The sequence below is a fragment of the Eleginops maclovinus genome, chromosome 22 (assembly GCF_036324505.1).
Source record: "Eleginops maclovinus isolate JMC-PN-2008 ecotype Puerto Natales chromosome 22, JC_Emac_rtc_rv5, whole genome shotgun sequence".
NCBI lineage: Eukaryota > Metazoa > Chordata > Actinopteri > Perciformes > Eleginopidae > Eleginops > Eleginops maclovinus.
In genome coordinates, this window is record NC_086370.1 from 9,335,374 (window position 1) to 9,358,024 (window position 22,651).

The 22,651-nt window shown below is 41.3% G+C and overlaps 1 protein-coding gene and 1 long non-coding RNA gene across 2 annotated transcripts in view; one reads left to right on the forward strand and one right to left on the reverse strand.

The window, feature by feature from the left end:
• The window catches only part of LOC134859107 (uncharacterized), a 59,943-nt gene extending 44,906 nt beyond the window's left edge, over positions 1–15,037 (forward strand). Inside the window, exons 2-3 of the long non-coding RNA XR_010165047.1 lie at positions 13,909–14,213; positions 14,423–15,037. This is a non-coding gene — a long non-coding RNA (uncharacterized LOC134859107). The remainder of the gene's footprint in view (positions 1–13,908; positions 14,214–14,422) is intronic.
• Positions 1–22,651, reverse strand: part of disc1 (DISC1 scaffold protein) — a 40,521-nt gene that overhangs the window by 15,344 nt on the left and 2,526 nt on the right. The window contains 10 exon segments of the mRNA XM_063875427.1: positions 1,649–1,709; positions 8,990–9,178; positions 9,335–9,437; positions 11,292–11,346; positions 13,941–14,173; positions 14,414–14,510; positions 15,470–15,626; positions 16,804–16,873; positions 17,933–18,426; positions 18,429–18,887. Of these exon segments, the coding sequence (XP_063731497.1) occupies positions 1,649–1,709; positions 8,990–9,178; positions 9,335–9,437; positions 11,292–11,346; positions 13,941–14,173; positions 14,414–14,510; positions 15,470–15,626; positions 16,804–16,873; positions 17,933–18,426; positions 18,429–18,887 (1,918 nt within the window).

Here is a 22,651-nt window from a genome sequence, read left to right on the forward strand (position 1 = left end):
CTCAGCTTGGGCTTGGGGAATGTTGCCGGTGACCAGCATCTCCATAGATCACTCTTTGTCTTTAAAGAAAAATTCTCCACCCTTTGGTGATCACATTTTTCATACTATAAATCTGAGATGTGTCAATTATTTGCCACATTGTTTGTGTATGTTATTTCGCAACATTATATGACATGGTATTTAACTGATGCTTTTATCCAAAGCAACCTACATAAACTCATTACCATAGACATGCCTATGGAGGACATTTGGGGTTAAGTATCTTGCCTAAGGACACTTGTTGACTGCAGAATTCATGACTGTGTGGATGCATTTGCGCACATCTACTGTCAATATCAAACTGGAAGGTTGAAAACACATTCAACCAGGCAGGGAGAGTATACACGTTTGTTGAGCTGCAATATGGTAATAGTAAGATAAATCATATTTTGAGTAGTTCCTACATACAGTTGTGAAATATTTAATTAATTTGACCGCTCTTTTAAAGCTGCCACCAGCAGCTGTATACAGTAGCTCACTCTTGTCTGTCGGTCAGTCCAAATATTTCTTATTGTGACCAAGGAGGCTGCAATTTGGCATGGAGGTCAAGTGTTGGTGATCGTTGCGACCATCTGCCCTATTGACTGAAAAGGTCCTGGCTTTTCTTCCCTGCTGGGCACTGAGATGGCAGCTTGACCACGCAAGGCCACATCCTGTGTAACACTCAACAACAAACAGTACTGCAGTGTGAGACTGACTTCTGGCTCCCATCCAAAAGACGTGACCCTGCCTCTCTAAGGATGCAACACAGAAATCTACCCCCGCTCACACAGACAACAAACAAAACCATGGGGTGAGCAGACAAACAGGGTCTCTGAAAATACAGGCTTTTCCAGGCTCAAAATAAGACTAGGTGGGCAAACCTTTCTCCTCTGAACATTTAAGAAGAATAAACTTATTACAAAGCACACCTCATGTGGTGTACACAAAACCCCTAACCTATTTTCCATATGTAAACCGAAATGAATCTTTAATGCTGCAGAATAAGAGATGTTTGAATCTGCTCTGTGTGGATGGAGATGAGCTAAGTAGCTCTAAATACAATGAGGACGCCCTGAACGTGCACATGTTGTCGAGGCCTGACTCTGTGAAGAAAAATTCCGCCTCTCAGCAAATCACGATCCTGTTGTGTAACAGTCAGACGTGCTGGGCGACCACCCGCAACACAACAGACCTGTCCTCTGTGATTTAGGTGCGCTGCGACGCAGATAGAAACAGTGGAACAGACAGAAAGAGATATTGTTTTGTCTAAAAGAGTTTACACAGGCGGAGAAGAGAGGTGGAAACTGAGCTGAAGTGGAGATATACAAAATAACAGGTAAAGACAATATGTGAGAAGGTGGGAAGAGGAAGACAAATTGGGCAGGTGAGAGACGGAGTGAAATGTGAGAAAGAAGCTCTGGGAGAAAACGGAATAATAAAAAGGTGTGAGTGCATGATGTGGCGGCTGAGGTGATGTATTTGGGGGGTGGAAGCGTGGTGTTCTGGTTAGAGGACAACCAAGGTGGGAGAAAATCCTTGGAGCCTGTTGTTCTGTGTAAGTCCTTTTGTTTTGTTTTTTTTATATTATCTTTTTGCTAAAAATAGAAACCGCACAAAACTTTCTTACCTGTGCAATCTGTCCTCCAAAAGCCTGATGTACTCGGTAGTGTTCTCTTTGAGCTGGCTTTCTGCATGGAGAGGAGCAGAGGGAACAACAGCCTGTTACTCATACTTTTATTATCCATGATGGGGTAACCTAGCAACAAATCTCAGCTCTAATACCATTAAATCTGACTTGTCATTCGTTATTTTATATATGGGCTGGGCCTTACGCTGGGAACCTGCAACACTACAGTACAGTACAAAGGCCCAGCTGGCTCTCTCCTAAGACAAACACACAATCGAGGAAAGATCATTCCCACTGCTCCGAGAGGGGATAAATTGGAGACGGCCTGAGGATAAAAGGGGATTCAAACATGGCATAGGTCCTTACACAGCGCCAGATTTTCTGTGGGGCATGAAGTTGGATGGATAGCTTCTGTTGCTTCCTGCGCCCTCCTGCCAGAAGTGAGCTGTGCCTGAGGAGGCAGACGCAGGCTGGCTGAGTGTTAGTCAGGATGGAGAGGAGGGCAATCTGAACGGCGCTAATGAGCTCATGTATGAAACATGAGAATATGCCCCCCGCAGCGGCAGGTCTTTGAACACAATAGGATGCACTTATATCAAATTGTGGGTTGCATATATATGCGCACACAGGCTATAATGTTCAATACTACCCTCCTCCTTCCTCCCGACTGAAACACACACTCACAACAGGCTGTCCTCATGAATTTTCCCATCCCAGCATCTGTACAACTCAACAATGAGAATCAGTGCTTTCCCAGACTCTGGTGGGGTACATAGCGCACATTTCAGACTTTTCTTGGTCCGTGCTATTTTCCTGCACAAATATTTTATACTTCTATCTGTTTCGACAATATTAAACACACTGAGTAGGAAATATCTGTGTATTTGCTTTTTGGCCAGGAATTACAAGAGAAAAACAGCACCATTAAATATAAAGCTACAGGAAGCAGCTGGTTAGCTAAGCAGCTAAATTAAATAAACAGCTAACATGCAAACATTTCCATACAAGTACCTCTAAAGTGTACTTATCACACTTCAACGTAAGTTTAATTTAGAGCGCACTGTCCCTATACACTTTACAAGTAAGTTAATAAACAACAGCAGAAAAGAAAACACAAAATAAAGAGTACAAAATATACATACTACACTCTCAATGAATCTCAATGTAAAGCAGACAGGTCACACTGAAACGTTTTTTCCTGGATTTGAAAATATCAGCAGTGCTTGTGGTGAGAGATTATTCCAGAGAAGTGGAGCTCAGTTGGCAAAGCCCAATCAACACGTTGCTCATTTTGTACAAAAAGCATTGTGTGAAAGTGACACGTTGTGGTTTTATGGGGGTGTGAGGCGACTACTTTTTAAGTTAAAAAATGACCCGAGGACAGTTTTAGGAAGTTAATGCAAGCCAAGAAAACAAGCGTTGTGAAACACACTTTTGTTTTTGCACACATTAAACAAACAAGTTAATAAATCAGCTTTAAAGGTGCCGGCATGCTAAGCCAGACTTTTCCCTATTTTCGGCTTTTATGCTAAACTAAGGTAACCAGCATTTTCTGGTAGCTTCAAATTGACTGTTCAGAGGCAATTATGCTATCAGATTCCTCAAATAAATCTATGTAATAAAGCCAAAAACATATTTCTCGAAATATTTGAGTAGAGTCATTATACTAACAAGTACATACCCCTTTAAAAAAAACGACGATGAAGCAGATAATGTTACATTTTAAAGAAAGATAAGCCAAAAGTGTTTGGAAGCCACTTAGATCACTCACACAGAGAGAAAGTCACCTAATTGGGTGTTCTGAATCACACTGAGGTTTGAAATATAACTTGTATCATTGTCTTGATGGTGGTTATTAGACAGCATCAGCTCCAGCATGAGACAAGCTGGGAGCTTGCACAGCAGGGGGTGGAAGAAAAAAGCCTCCTACTAAGTGGCTGTGACACACACTCACACACGCATTCCTGTTTATACTTTGGGGAAGAAATGAGATGGATATAGTCAGGTTATTTATTAGGTGTGTGTGTCACAGGAAGCGAGATCTTGGCTCAGTCATTTCCATTCAAAGTGGCCAAATCTTCTCAATCAGAGGGAGGAGGAAGGAGGAGAAGCTATCACATAACTGGAGACTAGATCTGCTGTACATGGACCAGACAGCTCACTTACCACGCCTCTAATGGCTACATGAGATCCTATCCCACCTGACAGAGTCTCCCGTGTCAACTTCCCTTCATGCCGGCTCTGTTAGGCAGCATGCAAGGAAAAAAGCCATTGAATTATACATGGAGGGCATTAAGCCTTACTTCAGATGGCAAAGAGCATGTACAGATGTGAGATGACTAAGGCTCAGACAAGAGCCAGATTTAGAAATATTATACTGTGAACAACAGAAACAGTCTATGCTGAAGAGGATAGAGGCAGACTTGAGTGTATTAACTGTTAACTCAATATTTCTATCTATGCTGATACTGCGAGGCATTGTGCCATGCTGTCGCCATGCCAACCAGTGGCAAAACTAGTGAGCCTCTTCGGGTGTGACAGATGAAAATAATCTTTTCTTTATAGAATGGGACAAGGCATCAAGCAGCAGAGCCTCCTCCTGCGCTGAGTGGAACCAGAGCACCGGGTGATATTGCCACTTCCTGTAAGTCTGCGGGAGGCTGCTGTCATTGGCAGACCATGTGAATAAAATCGGCACTAAAAAGCCCATAAAGAAGAGAGGCAGTCTGTTAGTCCCTGATACATGCAACACTGTAGTTGGTGTGGAAGGAACCTCACAAAGGCATTCACGGAGCCTGCACTGGAAAATTCATGAGCTTAGCCTCCCCTCACACCACTGATCTCAACGGGCGCTCAACATCACTGATTGCTGCCTAGGACCCTGGCCAAAATCGAAGAGGCAATTCATTCATAACACAAACAGAAGTGACACACAATTGACAGATGATGAGAATGTGTTACTGGATGTTGCAACAAAAGCCATCTGCTTAATATTGGTCAAAATACTCATTCATTAGTCTAATGAACTGAAAATTACTTAACCACAAAAGTTGATAAAAAAGATAAAGCTGATTACAATCAAACAGACAAACCCAATGGAGCAGATGTATCACACAGTGATGCACAATTCCCGATGATGAAGCAATGGGCTTTGATGAGCCTGCAGGATTTAACAATGGCAAGGTGTTTAGATTTGCTGCTGAGTTATGAACATTTGAACAGCTCTCTAATTGTAGGTGAATAATGCAGCCATTTCTTCTTTGCCTTGTAACAATAAAGGCACCCAGCATCTGTGAGGCCTTCGTGTTGTCGAGCAAATTAGAGATGGCTCCGTGCTAACACAGCACCGCTGATATGCGTGTTATAAAAGCCTTGCGCATAATAGGGCAGAAGAGAAATTGTGTGTCTTTGTAATTGAGTTGAAGGCACCGACTGTGATTAATGTGTTTAAGCTCAGCTCGGGCTGCTTGAGTGCAACAGCACTGCAGGTAACACAAACACCCAGTCAGCATATGCTGACACTCAGATTGTATGAACGTCTCTGAACTTAACAGCAGCCAGGCAGCATGGCTAATGGAGGAGGATGGACAGGCTGATATCTGAGACGGACACTCAATAGGCCATGATGCTTTAATGCTGTAGGACAACAAAGCATAGCAGTACACAGATTTCAGTTGGCATGGTATAACACATTGTGGGGCTAGGCCCGAATGCACAACAAAAGAAATCATTTGAAGAAAAATTAGTTTGTGTGTACAGAATCTGAGCTTGGGTGGATAAATATATTTCAGTTGATGAATGAATTGTTTTGACTGAAATCTTAGACGTGCACAACTTACTTTGCTTTGGGCTGTAAAATAAAAATAAGATTCACATAGCTAAATCTGGGAGGCTCTTGGATTCCCAACAAAGAAGAACTATCCCTGCATGTGCGACCATAAATACTTTAAAATGCTATCTCAACAGCTCACCCTCTCACATTCTTGCTCAGTTTATGTGGCATCTAATTTTTTTTCATGCATCTTTTGGGAACACCCCCGCCCCCCCCCCCAATAAGAAATTCTGAATAGGCCACCAATTGCAATGCTAACACTTTAATTCCTCCCGGTGTTTACAATCTATGTGTAGTGTGTTAGCTTAGCAACTTTTACTAATTACAAATGTTACACTATATTAAATGTGAAATGATAAACCAGTAGTTGTTTAGCCATTTCAATCTGGACCGAAAGCATTAAACTGACAAAACTGAAAAGTTGCTAGCATGGCTACAAAGAAACAGTTATGTAGTGGGAACGACTGCAGTAGTCCTTCAATCAACATCTCTTTGGTTTTGCAGAAATGCTGATGGGTATTGACACTGTGATACTAACAAAAAAAATGAAACCTCCTTCTGAATCTTAGGGAAAATGAATACTGCCAAAAATGTAAAAGAATAACAAACGGGAAACATTCTCTCAGGTCCACTTAACCACTACACTGCTCTCAAACATTCAGACACTCTTTAGGAGAAGAGCCATAGAGTCATACCTAGAGGCACAGTCATGAATAAATCATATATGTCCTCATCTTTATTACTGGCCCTCCATTAAGAGGAAATTGCAATTGTTTAATAACACATAGTTGAAGTATTTTGATGTACGCTTAAAGTTTTTACTCATATGCACAGTTGACTTTTGCCGGAATAGCTCCCACATCCTGCCAAGAACCATGAACACAGAGGTGACACTGGAGTGGGAGCTGAAGAAATTATAGATGGTGTAGATGCAGCAAAAAACTAATAAAATGTGTTTTAGTTGAGCCATGTGGATAAGACAAACTTGTGTCTTTACCTGACTGCTACATAACATATCGCCTGCATTCTAACAAAAACATTAAATAAGCATTGGCAGAATACTTGTATAAATCAAAAGGGAACACAAACCAACACTGCCTCCACATTTGTATGTCCTCACTTCTGGGGGTCATTTACTCAGCTCTTCAATTATTTATTTGTAAATTTAGTATCACTCCAGATCTCTCTTGGGGACAAAATTATACTCTCAGCAGGGAATCAAACCTCCGGCTATAATGGGTTTGGTATTCATCAGCACTCGCGTCAATGGCAATTAAGGACTTAATGGCTCCCAGGCCAAAAAACCCCCACACCACAAAGTACGCTGGGCGGAGACGTTCAACAAGCTAAAGCTGTGTGGTTTAAGTGGATGCATGTGCATGGATTTGTGGAGGTATCAGGTGAACTAGGTTGCTTTAGAGCTCATGACAATAGGCCCTTTCAAGAACAGTCATATGGTTATAAGAAACCACTAGTGTCATAAAGATGTGCTTGAAATGCCTCAAAAACCAAAAGGATGGACATCTTGACTTTGAAGTAGACAGTCATTTCTAATCCCCTCCAGCGAAAGAAATGCTAATGTGCTGGTTGTAGGCTATCACTTTCCAGCTAGCATGTGCCAGCCCCTTATTACCAAAAAGGTTGACGGTTTAATGAGCCCCTTGCTTGTTGTCGGCATCGCATTGTGAAATTGCGCCTGCTGCCACATTGTGCACGCCCACTTGAGCACGCCGTGCAACCAATCATTAATTTGCGGTCTCTTCTTTAATTCGTGGAGCCTTAATCACCTGATTCCTGTTTCTTTGTTTAGCCTGAACATTTAGCATGCCACTTATTGTTCAGCTTCTGTGTCCCTGAGAGTTGCCTCATTCTGTGTAAGGCATGCAGTGTATTTGGGATACTGACGTGAACTTGAACAGGTCTTTGGTTGTTCTCACTGAAAAGATGAATGCTATCCTTGGCTGTTTGGCAAGTCAAGTTGTACAGGACAGTAATTCAACAGCACAGATCTCACTGATTTTCATGCAGAAAGGTAAAAGTACAAGGCACATAACTTGCTATTTAAAGGAATGTGTTCTTTTGTATGATAACATTAAGTTGTGGACCTTAAATGATCAAAAATACCTAATCTAGACCTTATACCCCATTAAAAACTTGAAGCTACCTAGCCTTACAGAAACAATGAAAGGGTGGCCCCTAGTGGCAGCAGGTGCGCCTTTGAGTCAAGAAGACAATAGGTCCACACTAATAGTGATGCTGAAGCCACAGGCCATAATGGTCAGGATAACAGTGGATGTTAGATAGCTGATCGCCCAACTTCTGGTTGCAGCTGATCCCGATGCAGAGCTTAGGTCTCTACTTTTTGTGTGCCTCATCACTTCACCGCTCCCGTTCTTTCCATCTCTATGCTCTCCTGCCTCAGAGAGTGAAGTGACCCTTTTTTAAAGTAAAACTTCCTGTGACTGATGGACTTGAGAGAGTAGCACTGCAGGTGGTGCTGTCAAAGTCCATTTATTTCTTTGCCAGTGCCAGGAGGCCAAACCAATCTACCCCCACTTCTTCGATAAAAAAAAAGGAAAAAAAAGTGGGTCCTTCTTTTAAGCCGCATTCAGATCTGCTATAGTTGGAGAGTGTCCTTGCGCTTATACATAATTTCTGCACTGAGTAGCTTGGAGGTAATTGGCTACTTCACACAATCTAAAGCTCATTTCCCCTACACACAAGTCCCAAAACCCCCCATCCTCCCTTCCTCTCAACAACTGCCAATCCTGCCGGTAACTCATTTGATGCTGACTCCCTACTGACAGCAGATCACTTCTCCCTCATTTGGGAGAAAAGTCATAGTGTATTGATGTCCTCCCAGCGTGGAACAACATCAAGAAAGGACTTGTCTTCCAAAGAGCTTTCATGATGCACACTTCAATTGATATTTATGTACTTAAAGAAAGAGAGAGGTCACTCCCAAAGGAATTCAACAAACGTTTTCCAGTCTCAGTGGGCAGGAAAATGCTTGTCCTGGGTTTGTTTTGATAACATTTATTGTAGTTTATATATTTTCCCTTGGATGACCAAAAAAGGAGCTAAAAGTAGAGTGAGTGTTGGGCATTTGCCAGGTAGGAAGGTTGATAATGTTCCTTAGTAATTGCGGGATGTGTTAACTTGTGCCTTCAAATCAACTTAGAAGGTAAGTCAGTGTTGTGTTTCCACTGCCCCCAAGTGGACACAAATCAGTAGTTGCAGGTTTAAAGGGACAAAGATGAATTATTGATTGTCCTATAAAAGGCTAGAAAGTTAGGTTGTATCTGCAGTTTATGCTCGGCCAGGTGGAATACACATCAGCTCACCACTCAGCCTACATTACTGCTCCCTGTTAAGAACAATGGAAAGAGCCCAATCATAAATTCTCACGTTTTCATCTGGTTGAGAGAATGGATTGTATTGCCCACAGCAGCCCAGCTTCTCGTTCGGGATGAAAACAGTCTGTGTTATCGTGGTGTAGAATGACTCACCGTGCTGGGCCTCCCTCTGCTCCAGCTCCTGCCTGAACTGCTGCCACTGCTCCTTCATCCTGGCCAGCTCCTGGCTGCTCCCCGAGCTCAGGCTGTGTAGCCTCTTGGCCAAAGCATCCAGTCTGTCCCGCTCAATGTACACCGACTTCATCTCAGCCTTCAGCTCCTTGGCACTGCTGAAGTCATTACCTGCAGCAGCGCATCACAGGAGGACATTAAGCTTACAGCGCCTATAAATGAGCACCACGATCATTAATAGCGTAATTAAGTGAAGCTAATGGTAGATGATTCAGTAAATGAGGTAAATAGAAGACGTGCAATGTATGAATTGTGGTAGGGGGTTACCTGAGATGGCCGCCAGTTTGGCTTCATGCAGTGCCAAAAGCTGAGTTTCTGTCTCGCTGACTTTCCTCCTCAGGCTGCTGCCCAGCCTCTGACTCATGACCACCTGGGGAGAAGAATGAGAAGAAGGGGCTGAGGAAAGAAGCCGGGGGGGAGGGCGGTAACTAACAAAACCTGTGCAGACACATGGATCCCACAGGATGCACTGCTCATTTCCAATTCCGCTTTCATTTTCTTTTTTGACACAAATTCTTACAAGACCTTACAGATTCATTTCCGTCCTCCTGTGCTCACCCTGCTTTGAATACACAGCAGAGCATCAACGCCAATGTGTTACCTTGTCCATAACCTTTAGAAAGAAAGAGAGTGCGTTGCCTTTCACATGGACTGACACGGAAATGTGAAATCTCCATAAAAGATGCCATTAGAATGTCAGAGAGAGGGAAAAGGCCCTGAATGTCACAGTCCTGATGGGGAAGCAGCACCTTAGCTCGGCTGTATTCACAGAGGAGTTGATGGCTTCTGATACAGCCCGTCTGCCCCCATCTGCCCTCACTCTGCCCTTTAAACCTCTCTTCTTTCTGACATTCACTTTGAGTGACTGCCAGATACAATACCCATGAGGCGTCTCCTTCCTTTGAGGAACTATTTTCAACACTCCAAGGGATTTGGATTTTCTCACGCATTTTCCTCTTGAATCTGACACAGTTTTGTGCAACACTTTGAAAAGGCTGTCAAATTTCTGAGGCAGAACATCTCCAGGGAGTACTCTTTCCACTGAAATACAGAAAACTTTTTTTTTTTTTTTTTCTTCAAACAGCCTTGTATAATTTTATTTCATGCTTTACATGAAGTGGAAACTGCACTGGAGTGCTTTCCTAACTGTAGAATTTCTGACATTGGTGATTTGATTCCAAAATATCAGCCGTTTTGTCAATTTTGGAAAAGTCGATTGAGAAAGTGAAAGCTACTTTCATGGCAATTTGATTTGTCACAGCAGGTGTGCCACACTGCACATGGTGGATATATTTAATTGTGCAACAGAAGTTTTCATTTCAATTCAACAATGGAAAATCTTATACAGCCTTGGTAGCTGAGTGGTTACAGCACATGCCATACAACTGCAAAGTAATGTGTTTGAATCCTGCTATCATACTTCTCTCTCGCCACCATTTCTTACACCAAATGTAGACGAAAATACCCCAAAACGAACTTAAAGAAACACACCATCTTGTAATTGAGGTAAAAGTGTGACTTGGGGAAAGATTACAGGTTCCTTTAAGGTGCAGTTGCAGCTTCCACCAACTGTTTGATGATCGCTTTCTGATGGACACCGTCCCCTGCTGCGCCTCGCTCCCACTACCCTTAAACCACCACTCTTACTGGTGTCTGCTTCTTCTACCTTTTTTCAGCTGCAGAGATATACGAATGTATGGAGATGAGTGGGAGGGAAAATCAAAACCCTGGAAATAAGAGAGTGACAGCACATACAAAGAGAAGCCTGCAAAGAAATACATGACTGAAATCCATACAAAACTGAATAAAGCAGTGCTGGCTTAACAGATATTTAACCTAACATACACCTATAAAATCACCTGGCTTTAGCTGCTAAAAAGAAAAAAGGAAAACTGCTGAAATGTTATCAATAAGGAACTAATTCACATCCTTATTAGCTATCAGAAATGCCCCACAAATTGACAGCTCTTTTGACTTTTTTGTTAAAGACGACAGCTCTTACATGACTCTTATATGCAACTATGGACAGTTCAGTGCCTTCTCAAATAAATAATTTGTATAATACAGACACTGACAATATGTATGCATATTTTATATACAGACGTTGGCACACAGTACATCGTTTCTAGTTTTAACATATTGACACACATTTATTCGTTGTTGGCATGCTGAGGAGAGGATGAGCTGCTATGGATTAAATCAGGTCAGAGGAACAGTGGCTTACTTTAGCAGTGGCTTCCTTGATGGACAGATTCAATGCCTGCTCCTGCTCCTGGAGTCTGCAAAAAAAAAGGAAACGTGACAGTGTAGTATTAGAGGTTGTTTCTGTCTTATGAGGGCTTAGTGTGAAATCAATAGATGTCATTCATAGGAAATATAAATCTATCAAAAAACTCTAGTATACATTGCAGTTTATCAACCAGTCATTTTATATTTTATAGCTTAATTTCACATAAAAACCAAAACATTAAAACCAAAATGTAACTACAGATTTCTTTGATGATCAACTTATCGATTGAAGAAATTGTTTAATATTTTGGTAATCCGCTTTGCTTTATACTTAGAGTTGGATGAAAAGGGTCAACAACTCTTGCATCTGTCTGTGAAATATGAAGCTCAAGCCAGTTAGCTTAGCACAAAATCTAAGCTAACTGCTTGTGCTCTATTGAAGCTATGTACTTTTTGTCTGGATTCAGTGACTTCTAACGGCTGCTGGTTGTTTATTTTCATCATCTTATTGTTTTAGTTATTGTAACAATTCACCATTCATCAGATCACGTCTGTAGTTAAGTAGTACAGATGCTAAGTATTGTGTAGTTCTGCCTGTTGTTTATTCTCCAGTAACTGTTTTAGTTTAGATGCCTAGAAGAAACAGTCGTTGTCACATTTCTAAATGTAGATGATGTTGCTGTCTTTCACAGCTTGAAATCAAGTGGAAAATAAAAGTCTGGGTAGCGCTCGAGACTTATCTGTGAGAGGATTTGTTTCTTAGTCAAAGTTTAAAGTCAGTTTGAATTGACCTCTGTCACGCGGTATGACGCTTTTTGTTTTATTGTTCTTGCAGTAATGGTTATAATTGACTGGCCCATTATAAAACCGTCTGGATGATAGTTTCAGATATCAAAGGTAATGTCAGAGATGCAATTACTGTAAATGAATGTAAACAAGACAAACCATTAAGGTCACATTATTCTGTGACAGAGATATAAATCAATTCGAGGATGGGGGGAAAACAAGCATAAAATCCATTATGCACTACATAGTCACCTTGAGGTCCCCATCCACTCATCACAAAAATGTGTTTGCCCTTTTTATGTTATTCAAGCTGATATTCAGGTTGAGTCAGTCAAATATTGTCTCTGGACATCAGTATTACAGCACCTTTTTTCAGGGATGCGGCTCCTCTGGAGAGGGTGGATTTCTTCCAGTTAGGAAATAAATCTTGATATGTGATGTGTTATTTGGGAACTGCAAGCACAACAATCGCAACGACCCTAAGGATGACACCTAGAGATGTGCAGCTTAATATCCAATCTGAGGCCGCAATTTCAATCAATATTGAGAATAAATGCCTTCCAGTTGAGGTAAGATTATGTCAGATATCAAATTATGCCTGGGAGGGTGGGTCACGCCACTGAGAAGGCGATAAGTACAATTTACATGTCTTTTTAATGAGTGGAAAGACAGAGAGGCTTTACACAGTGCTCTGTTGCAAGCTATTAACTTCAGAGGATATGATGCAAAATAATCATTTGCATCTGAGAAAAACCATTAAAATTCAAAGCAGGTTCAAGCAGGTGTGAGAGAAGAGGATTGAGGGCACAGCAGGGAATGTGTGGAATAAAGAAAAATTGGTTGTGGCTGCTTCATGCATCCTCTTTGAACCTGAATACAAACAAAATGTTATATACGTTTATTGCATTACTTCACATCCATTTGGCAGAATGCTATCCAAAGCAATACGTTAGATTTCAACAAAAATTGCATGTGCACCCTTCCCAAACATCCTGGATTGTGCCATTTTAGTTTTTTTAATGTGGAAATACTACAAAGGTTCTCTATGTTATTATTTTAGGTGTTAATTGTGTTTACACATGACGGTGCTTTTTAACTCAGTTGTACTTTCATGGCAAGAGACTAGAATATCACACTGGTTTTTTTTTTGGAGGACATCTAAGGCTGGGAAGCAAAGATTTTCCAAAATAGGACCTGCTTTGACACATCCTCCTCCAAACAAGCTAGTTTTATGATAAGGAAGTAAATGACTTGATCCAGGCAAAACATCCTAGGACTGATGATTATTGTTGTTTTGTTACCACTGCAGCTCTCTAGCAGCCCCACCTGGTGACTGACAGTACTGCAGAAACTCTGAGACTGTCAACTGGATGATAAGAAATTAGTACGCCTGACTTTCATTTACTGTCAAAAAATTCCTGACCAGGACTGTGAGCGTATAATTGAAGTTTATTTTGTCTCATATGAGTCATTATGTTTATTAATATATACAGAACCTAACATAACAATAGATTACTCCTCTGTTAATAGAAATAAATTATACTTTAAGTGCAGTCTTTAACCAGTTGTGGAATGTAACTAAGTACTCAAGAACTGTACCTAAGTATACATTTGAGGTACTTAACTTGATTTTTTACATTCTCCACCTACATTTGCACATTTTCCCAATAGTGATTGACTATGTAGAGCAGATGCACATACTCTCTGTTCAGCTAGAGCTCTGTTCAGTGAAACACATGTCTAAATATCTTTCCTCATTTGTATTTGAGTCTCTTATGCACTGATGCATAAAAAAGACATTATCCTAAAATTAAGTTTTGTGCCAGGGCGTGTTCTGCACGTAGCATGAGAGACTGACCTGAGTAGGGAGGGTGAAGGTGAAACGGAGATCTGCGTGCGGTTTTCAGAGGTGACGAGATCCTGCAGGGTTCGGCTCATGTCGCGGAGCTGGGCCATGGTGCAGCTCCGCAGCACGGAGCCTTCCAACTCCTCGGCCTCCACCTGCTGCTCCTCCTGCTGGATCTGCTGCTCCAGGCATCGGCTGCGGTCCTTCATCTCCGTCAGCCTCCTCTGCAGCTCTGCTATCTCCATCTGCACAGGTTTCATTTATGATCCTTGTGTTCATTATCAGGTACTTATCAGTACTAATCATAGTTCTGCTCTCTGGCTGTTCAGCAGGACATAGATCTTACTAAGACTGAACTATCTCAATAGTTAGAACTGTTTTTAAGAAGTTTTTAGAACCTGTTTTAAAATCAGCATATACGGTATACACATAGTGCCAGAAAATACCATTGTAAGCCCTAATGACATAATGTGAGCTAATTTTACCTCTATCAGTCGTTTCTCCTGGATCAGGCGATCTTTTCGATGCAGTGGACCGTGCGATGATTCTGACCTCTCCCCTGCATCGTGCTCCACATCCTTCCTGACAACCAGTCACCAAAAAACAGTCAAACCTCAGCAATGTTCAAAACAATTCTAACTTTTTTCACATTTCAAGGTCCTACTGGTTTTCAGTTGAGCTTATGTGGGTGTGTACTGGGACATTGAAATATGTATATTTATCAATCACTAAAGCTATTTGAACCCGATTTTGTACTGCTTTTCCTACTAGTTTTTCAGCTTACTGAAATAGAATGGAAGAATGTCTAACAGGGGTGACTTTGGGAACATGTTTTTTTTAGATTCAGGTATGTGTGGAGAACACAGAAACACAAAATCACTGCATGAGGTTACATTTGTCCAGGATACCCTCTAGAAAGGCCCCACCTGATTTCCTTCCTGTTGAAAGAGCTATTTTTGTCATCCCTCTCAAAATACTCTGTCTTACGACATAATAATGAAAGATAAAGCATGAGCAGTATCACAGCACAGAGTTTATAAGCTCATTGTACCCATAAAACTAGTTACTCATTCTACAGTATAAGCCTCTGTTTTCAAAATAAATCTCACCAGCACAAATTGTATCTGTTGTATTGTTGTTGTGTTTCTGGTGGGGTTTTTTTTATTCTGCAATCACTATGTAATAGTATAAAATGTCTGATAATGAATATGACACAAGTCTATAAATCTGAATAAATAAGTACTGTTTGACACAAAATTGGAAACATGGGCCACATTTATTACAACATTTCACTTCACTTTTTGCTAGAGGAAGTCATTCTCCATCTCCATGACATGAGGGAGAAAGATTTTACTTCACAACAGTAGCTTATGAATACTGTGAAATTCATTTTGATTTGAGAAAAAACTATTTTTTGGCTCGTGCATTTCCATGAAAGTAACCACACATCATCCTGTTCATATCCGGCTCGGTGTTACTTCAACAGTGTGAGTCTTGTATTCAATGATAATGCAACGAGAAGTCATTGTTTTGTGACTGACCTGCACTGACTGCAGTCTGCCCTCTGGAGGGCGCTGTGCACCACCTGTCTGAGCTGCTCCAGGAACAAAGCCACGCTGGGCTGTCTGGAGGGTAGACCAAGCTTCAGAGCACCGCGCTCCCTGCACAGCTCCTCCAGCTTTTTCCCAAAACGTTCAGCTGAAAACACAAACAAACACACTGAATAACAGGCAGCAACATTGGCTGAAAGTTTTTGTTACTAGGAACTGTCAGAGAGTCAGTGTAGAAAACTTGATGTGACTACTAAATCATATTACTCTCTTAAGTTATAACGTGTTCTGTATCCTCATTCACTCAAATAACACATAGGCATTCATATCACTCAAGATTTAATTACAAAATTAGACCTTCCCTAAAAGGAACTTAGAGAGTCTCTCAATACCAAACAGTTCTCTGCTTGCTTTTTACAAGAAGCAATAATTCCTATAATTTGAATGTTAAGACTCCTTCATTTCTGAGCCCTTTAAACAAGCATATATGTAGATTTTTTAAATGTACCTTTCTGTTTGGCTCAGAGTTTAAACAATAAGATCTACATCAGCAAAAAAAAACTATTATTTGTTGTCCACAACATTTCAGGAAGAGAAGTTTACTTTTAATTGGTACAACAAATCGCTAGTTTTATCTCATGCAGTCTTCAAAGGTAACATATCAAAATTGAAACATTAGAGAGTGTCCACACAACCCAAAAAAGCCCATGCATGCATTCTGGGCTGCTTTCAATAGATTCACAACCACCAGTTTTTAGTTTAACTTGACTAACTTATCTGATACCGACAAGTCAAAACTCTAGCTTTTGATAGAGAAAAAACTCTCATAGGGTCGGTTTCAGCTTGACTGATAAACTAATCATCAAAGCCAGAGGTATCATTTGTATTAACTTCTAATAGTAAACATCATAGGCCACATTTAAGGAATTTCTAATGTCTCATTATATTATATGTATGTCAGTAAGTCGGTCAGTTCACAACAAACCATTTATTTAGCTTGAATTAATGGGCAGCCTCACATGCTTTATCAACATCTCAGTTTGATCATAACTACTTCAGTTACAGTAGCAAGAAATCCAATAAAAGCAACTGAATGACTTTCCATAACAGATAAAGGCAAGGGTCCTGACTGAACAAATCAGTAATACTTTGAGAATATTGAGCAGCCAGTAGAGTCACTGTACTGTATGGAAAGCTGTTGAAATTCTGTCACAACTAACATTAATTTACTTTTGATCATACTCAATTAAAACAAACAACAACACTGCTCAGAAATGGTCTACTTAATGATAAATAAAACGTCTCAATTGAAAATCTTAGTTCACCTGCATCATAGTCATCATCCAAAATGGCGTTCTGCTGGAGCCTCTGCAGCTTTAACATCATGGACTCAATCTGAAAAGCGACACACAAAAGACTGAAGACAGAAAATATTATGCAACAATCCAGAGGGCAATGCTCTTTAAACTGTCGTCACAGGGCAAAGAGAGTGAGAGTGCAATGACCAACATTTCAAATTGACACCACGTCAACAATTTGTGGGTAGGAAGTTTAAAACTTCAATATCATCACTAAATATTACTGTTCAGAGTATATCACCAGTAGCATTAATAGAAATACATGTTTTCATAGTTAAGGTTTCCTGTACCTTTTCATTTGGATACACCTCAAAATTTCAGGGATTTCACTTGATTGGTTTAGCAAGATCCTCCCAAATTGGGGATCAGGACATCAAAGAGATTTAAAAAATGAAATTGAAAAAGAAAATGTGTTTATTTTTATTTCTAGTCTGTAGGCCCATCACATTAAACCTGAAAAGGTTAAACTCTTTCTATGTAACTTTGGACAAAGACTTGTTTGTGTGTTTAAACATACAGTAGTGTAGACCTGCAGATGGATAGCAGCAGGTTGCACAACCTTAAAAAAACATATAGGCCTACAACATTTTCTTAGTTGGCTCGTGGTCCTAAAGAAATAGTTAAACATTTTTGAAAATATGCTACATTTTCTTGCTTAGAGTTGAATGAAAAAAATGACATCCATACAAGAAACAGGAAAACTTTGAATACACACTACTTTTTACACTCTTCAACTTTCTTGCTGCTTTTTTAGTCTTTTAATTAATTAAATAAATAAGGTTTATCATTTGTTCATAACTGAGTTTTAATTTATTGAGCTAGTTAGCTAACTGGCAGGCAGATCTTATCACCTTTGGATGGAGCCCCACTAGCTGTTTCACCTCGTTTCCTTGTGCTAAGCTATTTGGCTGCATGCTCGACTTTTAGTGTTAACATAAGAGGTATAAATCTTCGTCACGCTCTTTGTAGGAAAGCCTTGTTGTCAAACTTTTTATAAAAAAATAAAATGTTGAAATGCTTTGCCCTGAACCAGGTCTTTGATTTTACTTAAACTGAATAAGGCTATTGTGACAACAGCCCTGCATACCGTTCCCACCTTAGTATGAGTGCGATTGTTTTGGAGGCAGTCTTGCAGCACACCTTCGTACTTCTTCACCAGGTTGTCCCAGCCTTGCTCTGAGACAGGCGTAGCGCTCTCATATCCTGAGGTGACAGAAGAGGCGGAGGCAGTGTCTGAGTCCAAGGACAGTGAGGAGATAATCTCTATGTCCAGAACTGGAGAGTCACATTCAGGCTGGTCGTGTGTAGCCTCCCTGCCACCCCACTGACACTCCCGCCAAAACCTATTGCCTAATGTCAGCTCCTCTCTCTTTGCCTGGCTACCTGGAGAGGAGGAGGGCAGTGATTGGACAGGAGTTGAGTGTTTTGAGACATTGTGCACAATGGACAAGGTTGCTTGAGGTGAATTAGGTGCATGAGTTGACTGATATAGGGGTTCTGGTTCCCTCTGGGGTGTGGCAGTGTTTGAATTTATCCTCTGGCTGGTGTTTAGAGACTGTCTGATAAAACTGAAGCTGGAGTTAAAGAGACCTCTGCTGAAGACTGGAGGGCCGGTCTCGGGCTTAACCTAATTGCATTCTGGGTCAAAGAGGATGTACCCCGATGGCTGGATGTACCATTAATGCCACTGCAGTCCACATGGGGAAGAGGACAAGTTCCAGAGCAGAGAAAACTCTTACTTTTCCAGGAGCTACATGTGACTTTATCAGGCTGATGCTGATTCATTACAGACACTTTGACAGCAGGGGTTAGAATCATCCTTTGTGCACTGGTCCCCTGAGTGATTGCAGTGTGACGACCAGATTTCCCGTTTCTAATGCAAGTGATCATCCCTTCGTCTTCTTCCTCATCCTCCTCTTCCTCCTCCTCCTCTTCATCCTCCTGTCCATTAAAAGTGCTCTGTAGTCTGGACTGCTCTCCTCTCATGTACCCTGGTCTTCGGTGGAGCCTCTTACGACTGGAGCTGCCAGCTGTCCCTGATGCTCTGCCACCTGTCGATGCAGACATTAATCATTAAGCTGGACAGTACACCGGAACATAAAGAGTGAGCTCATAGGAAAATGTACCAATTTCACAAGAATGTAAAATATCAGATTGTAAGTATTATGGATGTGATATGACCAAAATGAGTGATCCCAGAATTGTGTGTTAAAGCTAACATGTTAACTGAATGACAAACAACTTAAGCAGATGGTTCCCAGAGTTCTGTTCCAGCTGTTGGGAAATACCAAAGCCACACAGTCATTTTGAGTTGAGAAACGCCTCTCAGTGGATGAACGACTTACATGAACAATATTTGTTTAAGTTACATTTGAATTGGTTTATCTTTGAAAACACTGCCATGTTGACCTAGTCCAGAGATTCTCAGGCTGCTCTGATGTTTGCAAGCCTTTTAAGATATAAGTAAAAAAATACGAAGGAAAGATAGCAAAGTGACAAACTCTCCTTCTGCGGGGTGCTACATTGTGTATTATACAGGATGGACATCTTTTTTACAGGGAAAGAAGGAAAGACTTGGGGTAATGGAACAATCTTTAAACTCAACATTGACATATTATTGCATCACCCAAGTTGAAATGGCCAAAATATTAGCAAACAGTTGCCTGAACATCGTGTAGATTGGGAGCAACGTTAGCATTTATTTTAAGTATTTTTCATGTCCACTGCAAGAATCTCCATTAAGTAAGTAAAGTTTTATTTATATAGCACCCTTCTCAACACAGTACACAATAAAATACACAATTACAGCTGTAAAATGTACAATAAAAGGCAAAAAAAAACACATCAGTACAAATTAACACCAGTGTAGGGACAGCTAAAAACTAACCTCCCCCGACACCCCAAAAGCTTGTCAGAAAAGGTGAGTTTTCAGCTGCACCTTAAACATTTCCACTGAGACAGAGGCTCAGAGGTTCTAGGGGAGTTCATCCAAAGCCTTGGAGCCACCGCCTCAAAGGCACGATCCCCCCTTAGTTTTAAGCCTGGTCCGTGGCACCCTTAAAAGGCCTTGCTCAGAGGACCTCAGGCCCGGTTTTCCTGTAAGGGTGGATCAGGTCGTGAATATAGGCGGGTGCTTGGCCATGGACAGCTCTATAAGTAAAAACAAGAACTTTGAACTGTATTCTGAGATGGACAAGTAGCCAGTTCAGGGCGGAAAGGATCGGAGTGATGTGGCAAGTTTTTTTGGACGGAGTGAGTAATCTGGCTGCAGCATTTTGGACCAGTTGTAACCGGTTTATAGATGTTTTGTTGAGGCAGGAGAACAGAGAGTTACAGTAGTCAAGCAGGGACGAGATAAAAGCGTGGATAGCCATCTCCAGTTCTACATTTGTTAAAATGCCCCTGAGCTTGGCAATGCTCCTGAGGTGGAAAAAACATGTACGGGTCAGAAGTTTGATGTGTTTGTCTAGTAGCATAGCATGATCGAAAGCTACACCAAGGTTTTTGATATTAGCCTTAACATTGCCACTTAATGGTCCCAGATGGCTTGCTACCTTAGAGGTGATGTTATCAGCCGCTAAGGTCAGGACTTCGGTTTTTAACGCATTGAGCTGTAGGAAGTTGCTAGACATCCACTCTTCAATGGCAGACAGACATGCAGTCAGGGTGTTTACATTTTCAGGTTTGGCGGGTTTGAAAGACAGATAAATCTGTATATCATCCGCATAGCAGTGATACGAGACACCCTTGAATTGGCTAATTAAGGGGCCTTAGGGGAACATGTAAAGGGAAAAAAGAATGGGGCCTAAAACAGAGCCCTGGGGCAGGCCACAGGATAGAGGAGTGCTGTGTGAAGAGAACGCGCCCACAGCCACGGAGAAATCTCTCCCACTGAGGTACGAGGCAAACCACTGGAGATGACCCTGAGATGCCTACCCACTCCCTGAGTTTATCTAGCATGATGGTGTGGCTCTACTGTAAACTACAAAGTTCGGTACAAAATATGTATTATGCTTCAAACATTTCTAAGTCTTGTTTGGTGGTAAGAAGGTACTGTAGAGTGAATTATTCAAGCTCTTTGTTGCTACTGAAAAATCCCTGATTTTCATGAAATTTGGTGAATAGTGTTGCATGATCAAAGAAAGAACCCAGTACACTTCGATATAACACAAGACGGATTGACGGATGTGAGACCTCACAGAGCCCTTGTAGTTGGGTTTGTGGATATTGAAAACTCTTTTTGCTTATGTTAACAAAGTCATTTGATTCATTGTTATTTGATTCGATACATAGTATTGATCAGTGCAGCTTTTAAACATGAGAGGTTCAGATTTGTTAGGGACATAACAGAAAAATTGGAAAAGTTGAATTTGGGTTTGGACAGCAGAACGATGTAAAGAACCTTGCGGTCCATGTTATTAATAATGTAACTATTTTCCCTGATATTGTTACTCAATGACTAAAATATCCAAGCTTTATACTGGGTGGGGCCATGGCCGTAGTTTGAAAACCACTGCAGTAAACATGGCAAATCTAAACGATGAGGAGTGATAAAACATGATTGTAAATAGAATTTGGACTGAAATTGGAGCAGGATGATAAAGACTGGGGCGTCTTCAGCGCACCTGCTTCAGCGCCACATGTTTAATACATATAATGTGTAGGATTCAGAGGGGGAGACACGCTGAAATGTTGGGTATCAACAGCCCCTTTGTGTACAGCTGCACCGCTCTCTCTTCCACTTCTGGCTCTCAATTTTCTCTTCCCACTCACACACACACTGACACATGGGCTTTTATAGTGAAAACACTGGAGGCATTCAGACTACTATCATTGTAAAACCCTGTTACACTTTTTTTAAAATGTTGTATTACTATCGAGTTACTCTCACAGTTATTTAAATCCTGTGTCTAGCTGTACATCAAGACAGGAATGCAGGGCATCAAACAAACAATGACCACTATGAAGAAACTAGAGCCCCCATGACCTCGAGTGATGTCACTCCTAATCCTCCCATGTGACTGGAGAGGAAGAGACACAAAAAGACACCACTTAAGGGAGAGTTGGGATTTTAGACTGATGGGAAGGCAGGGTTTTTAACAAGAGTATCATAGGGGGGTTCCTTTGGTACCCATGTATGTGTGCATAGAGTCTTCTGTCCACTGGGAGCCCTGTGTGCTAAAAGCTCAGGTTACCATCAGCTCCATTAGTGTTTTTGCAGACGTGGCCACTGTTCCATAACCAATTTAAGAAACCCAACACTCTCCTCTGTACCAAAGACAACCGTCTACCATCTGGTGCGGACAAGATATATAATATGGAGCCTATACTCCACATAGTCAAAGAGCTCCGGAGTTGAAAGGGGAAGGACTTGTTGATCGAAAGTGTTACTGTATCCTCGGAATGCTTCGGTTACACATAGGGCTCTTCTCACTAAAGGGGAAGGAAAAGCCTCAGTGCCCATTGTGTGTGTGTGTGTGTGTGTGTGTGTGTGTGTGTGTGTGTGTGTGTGTGTGTGTGTGTGTGTGTGTGTGTGTGTGTGTGTGTGTGTGTGTGTGTGTGTGTGTGTGTGTGTGTGTGTGTGTGTGTGTGTGTGTGTGTGTGTGTGTGTGTGTGTGTGTGGGTGTGTGTGTGCGTGTGTGTGTTGGGGGCATCCACATCTCGGTTGAAGCCCTTCTGAGGTATGTCATTTGCTGCTTCCTGCCAGGCTTTGTGCAAAAATAGTTTGTCAGGAATTCCGGCAGAAACAGCAAATGGTTGGATGAAGTCATTGTTTTTGCAAGTCCCAAGTTAGTCCCAAATCAAGACCGGCAAG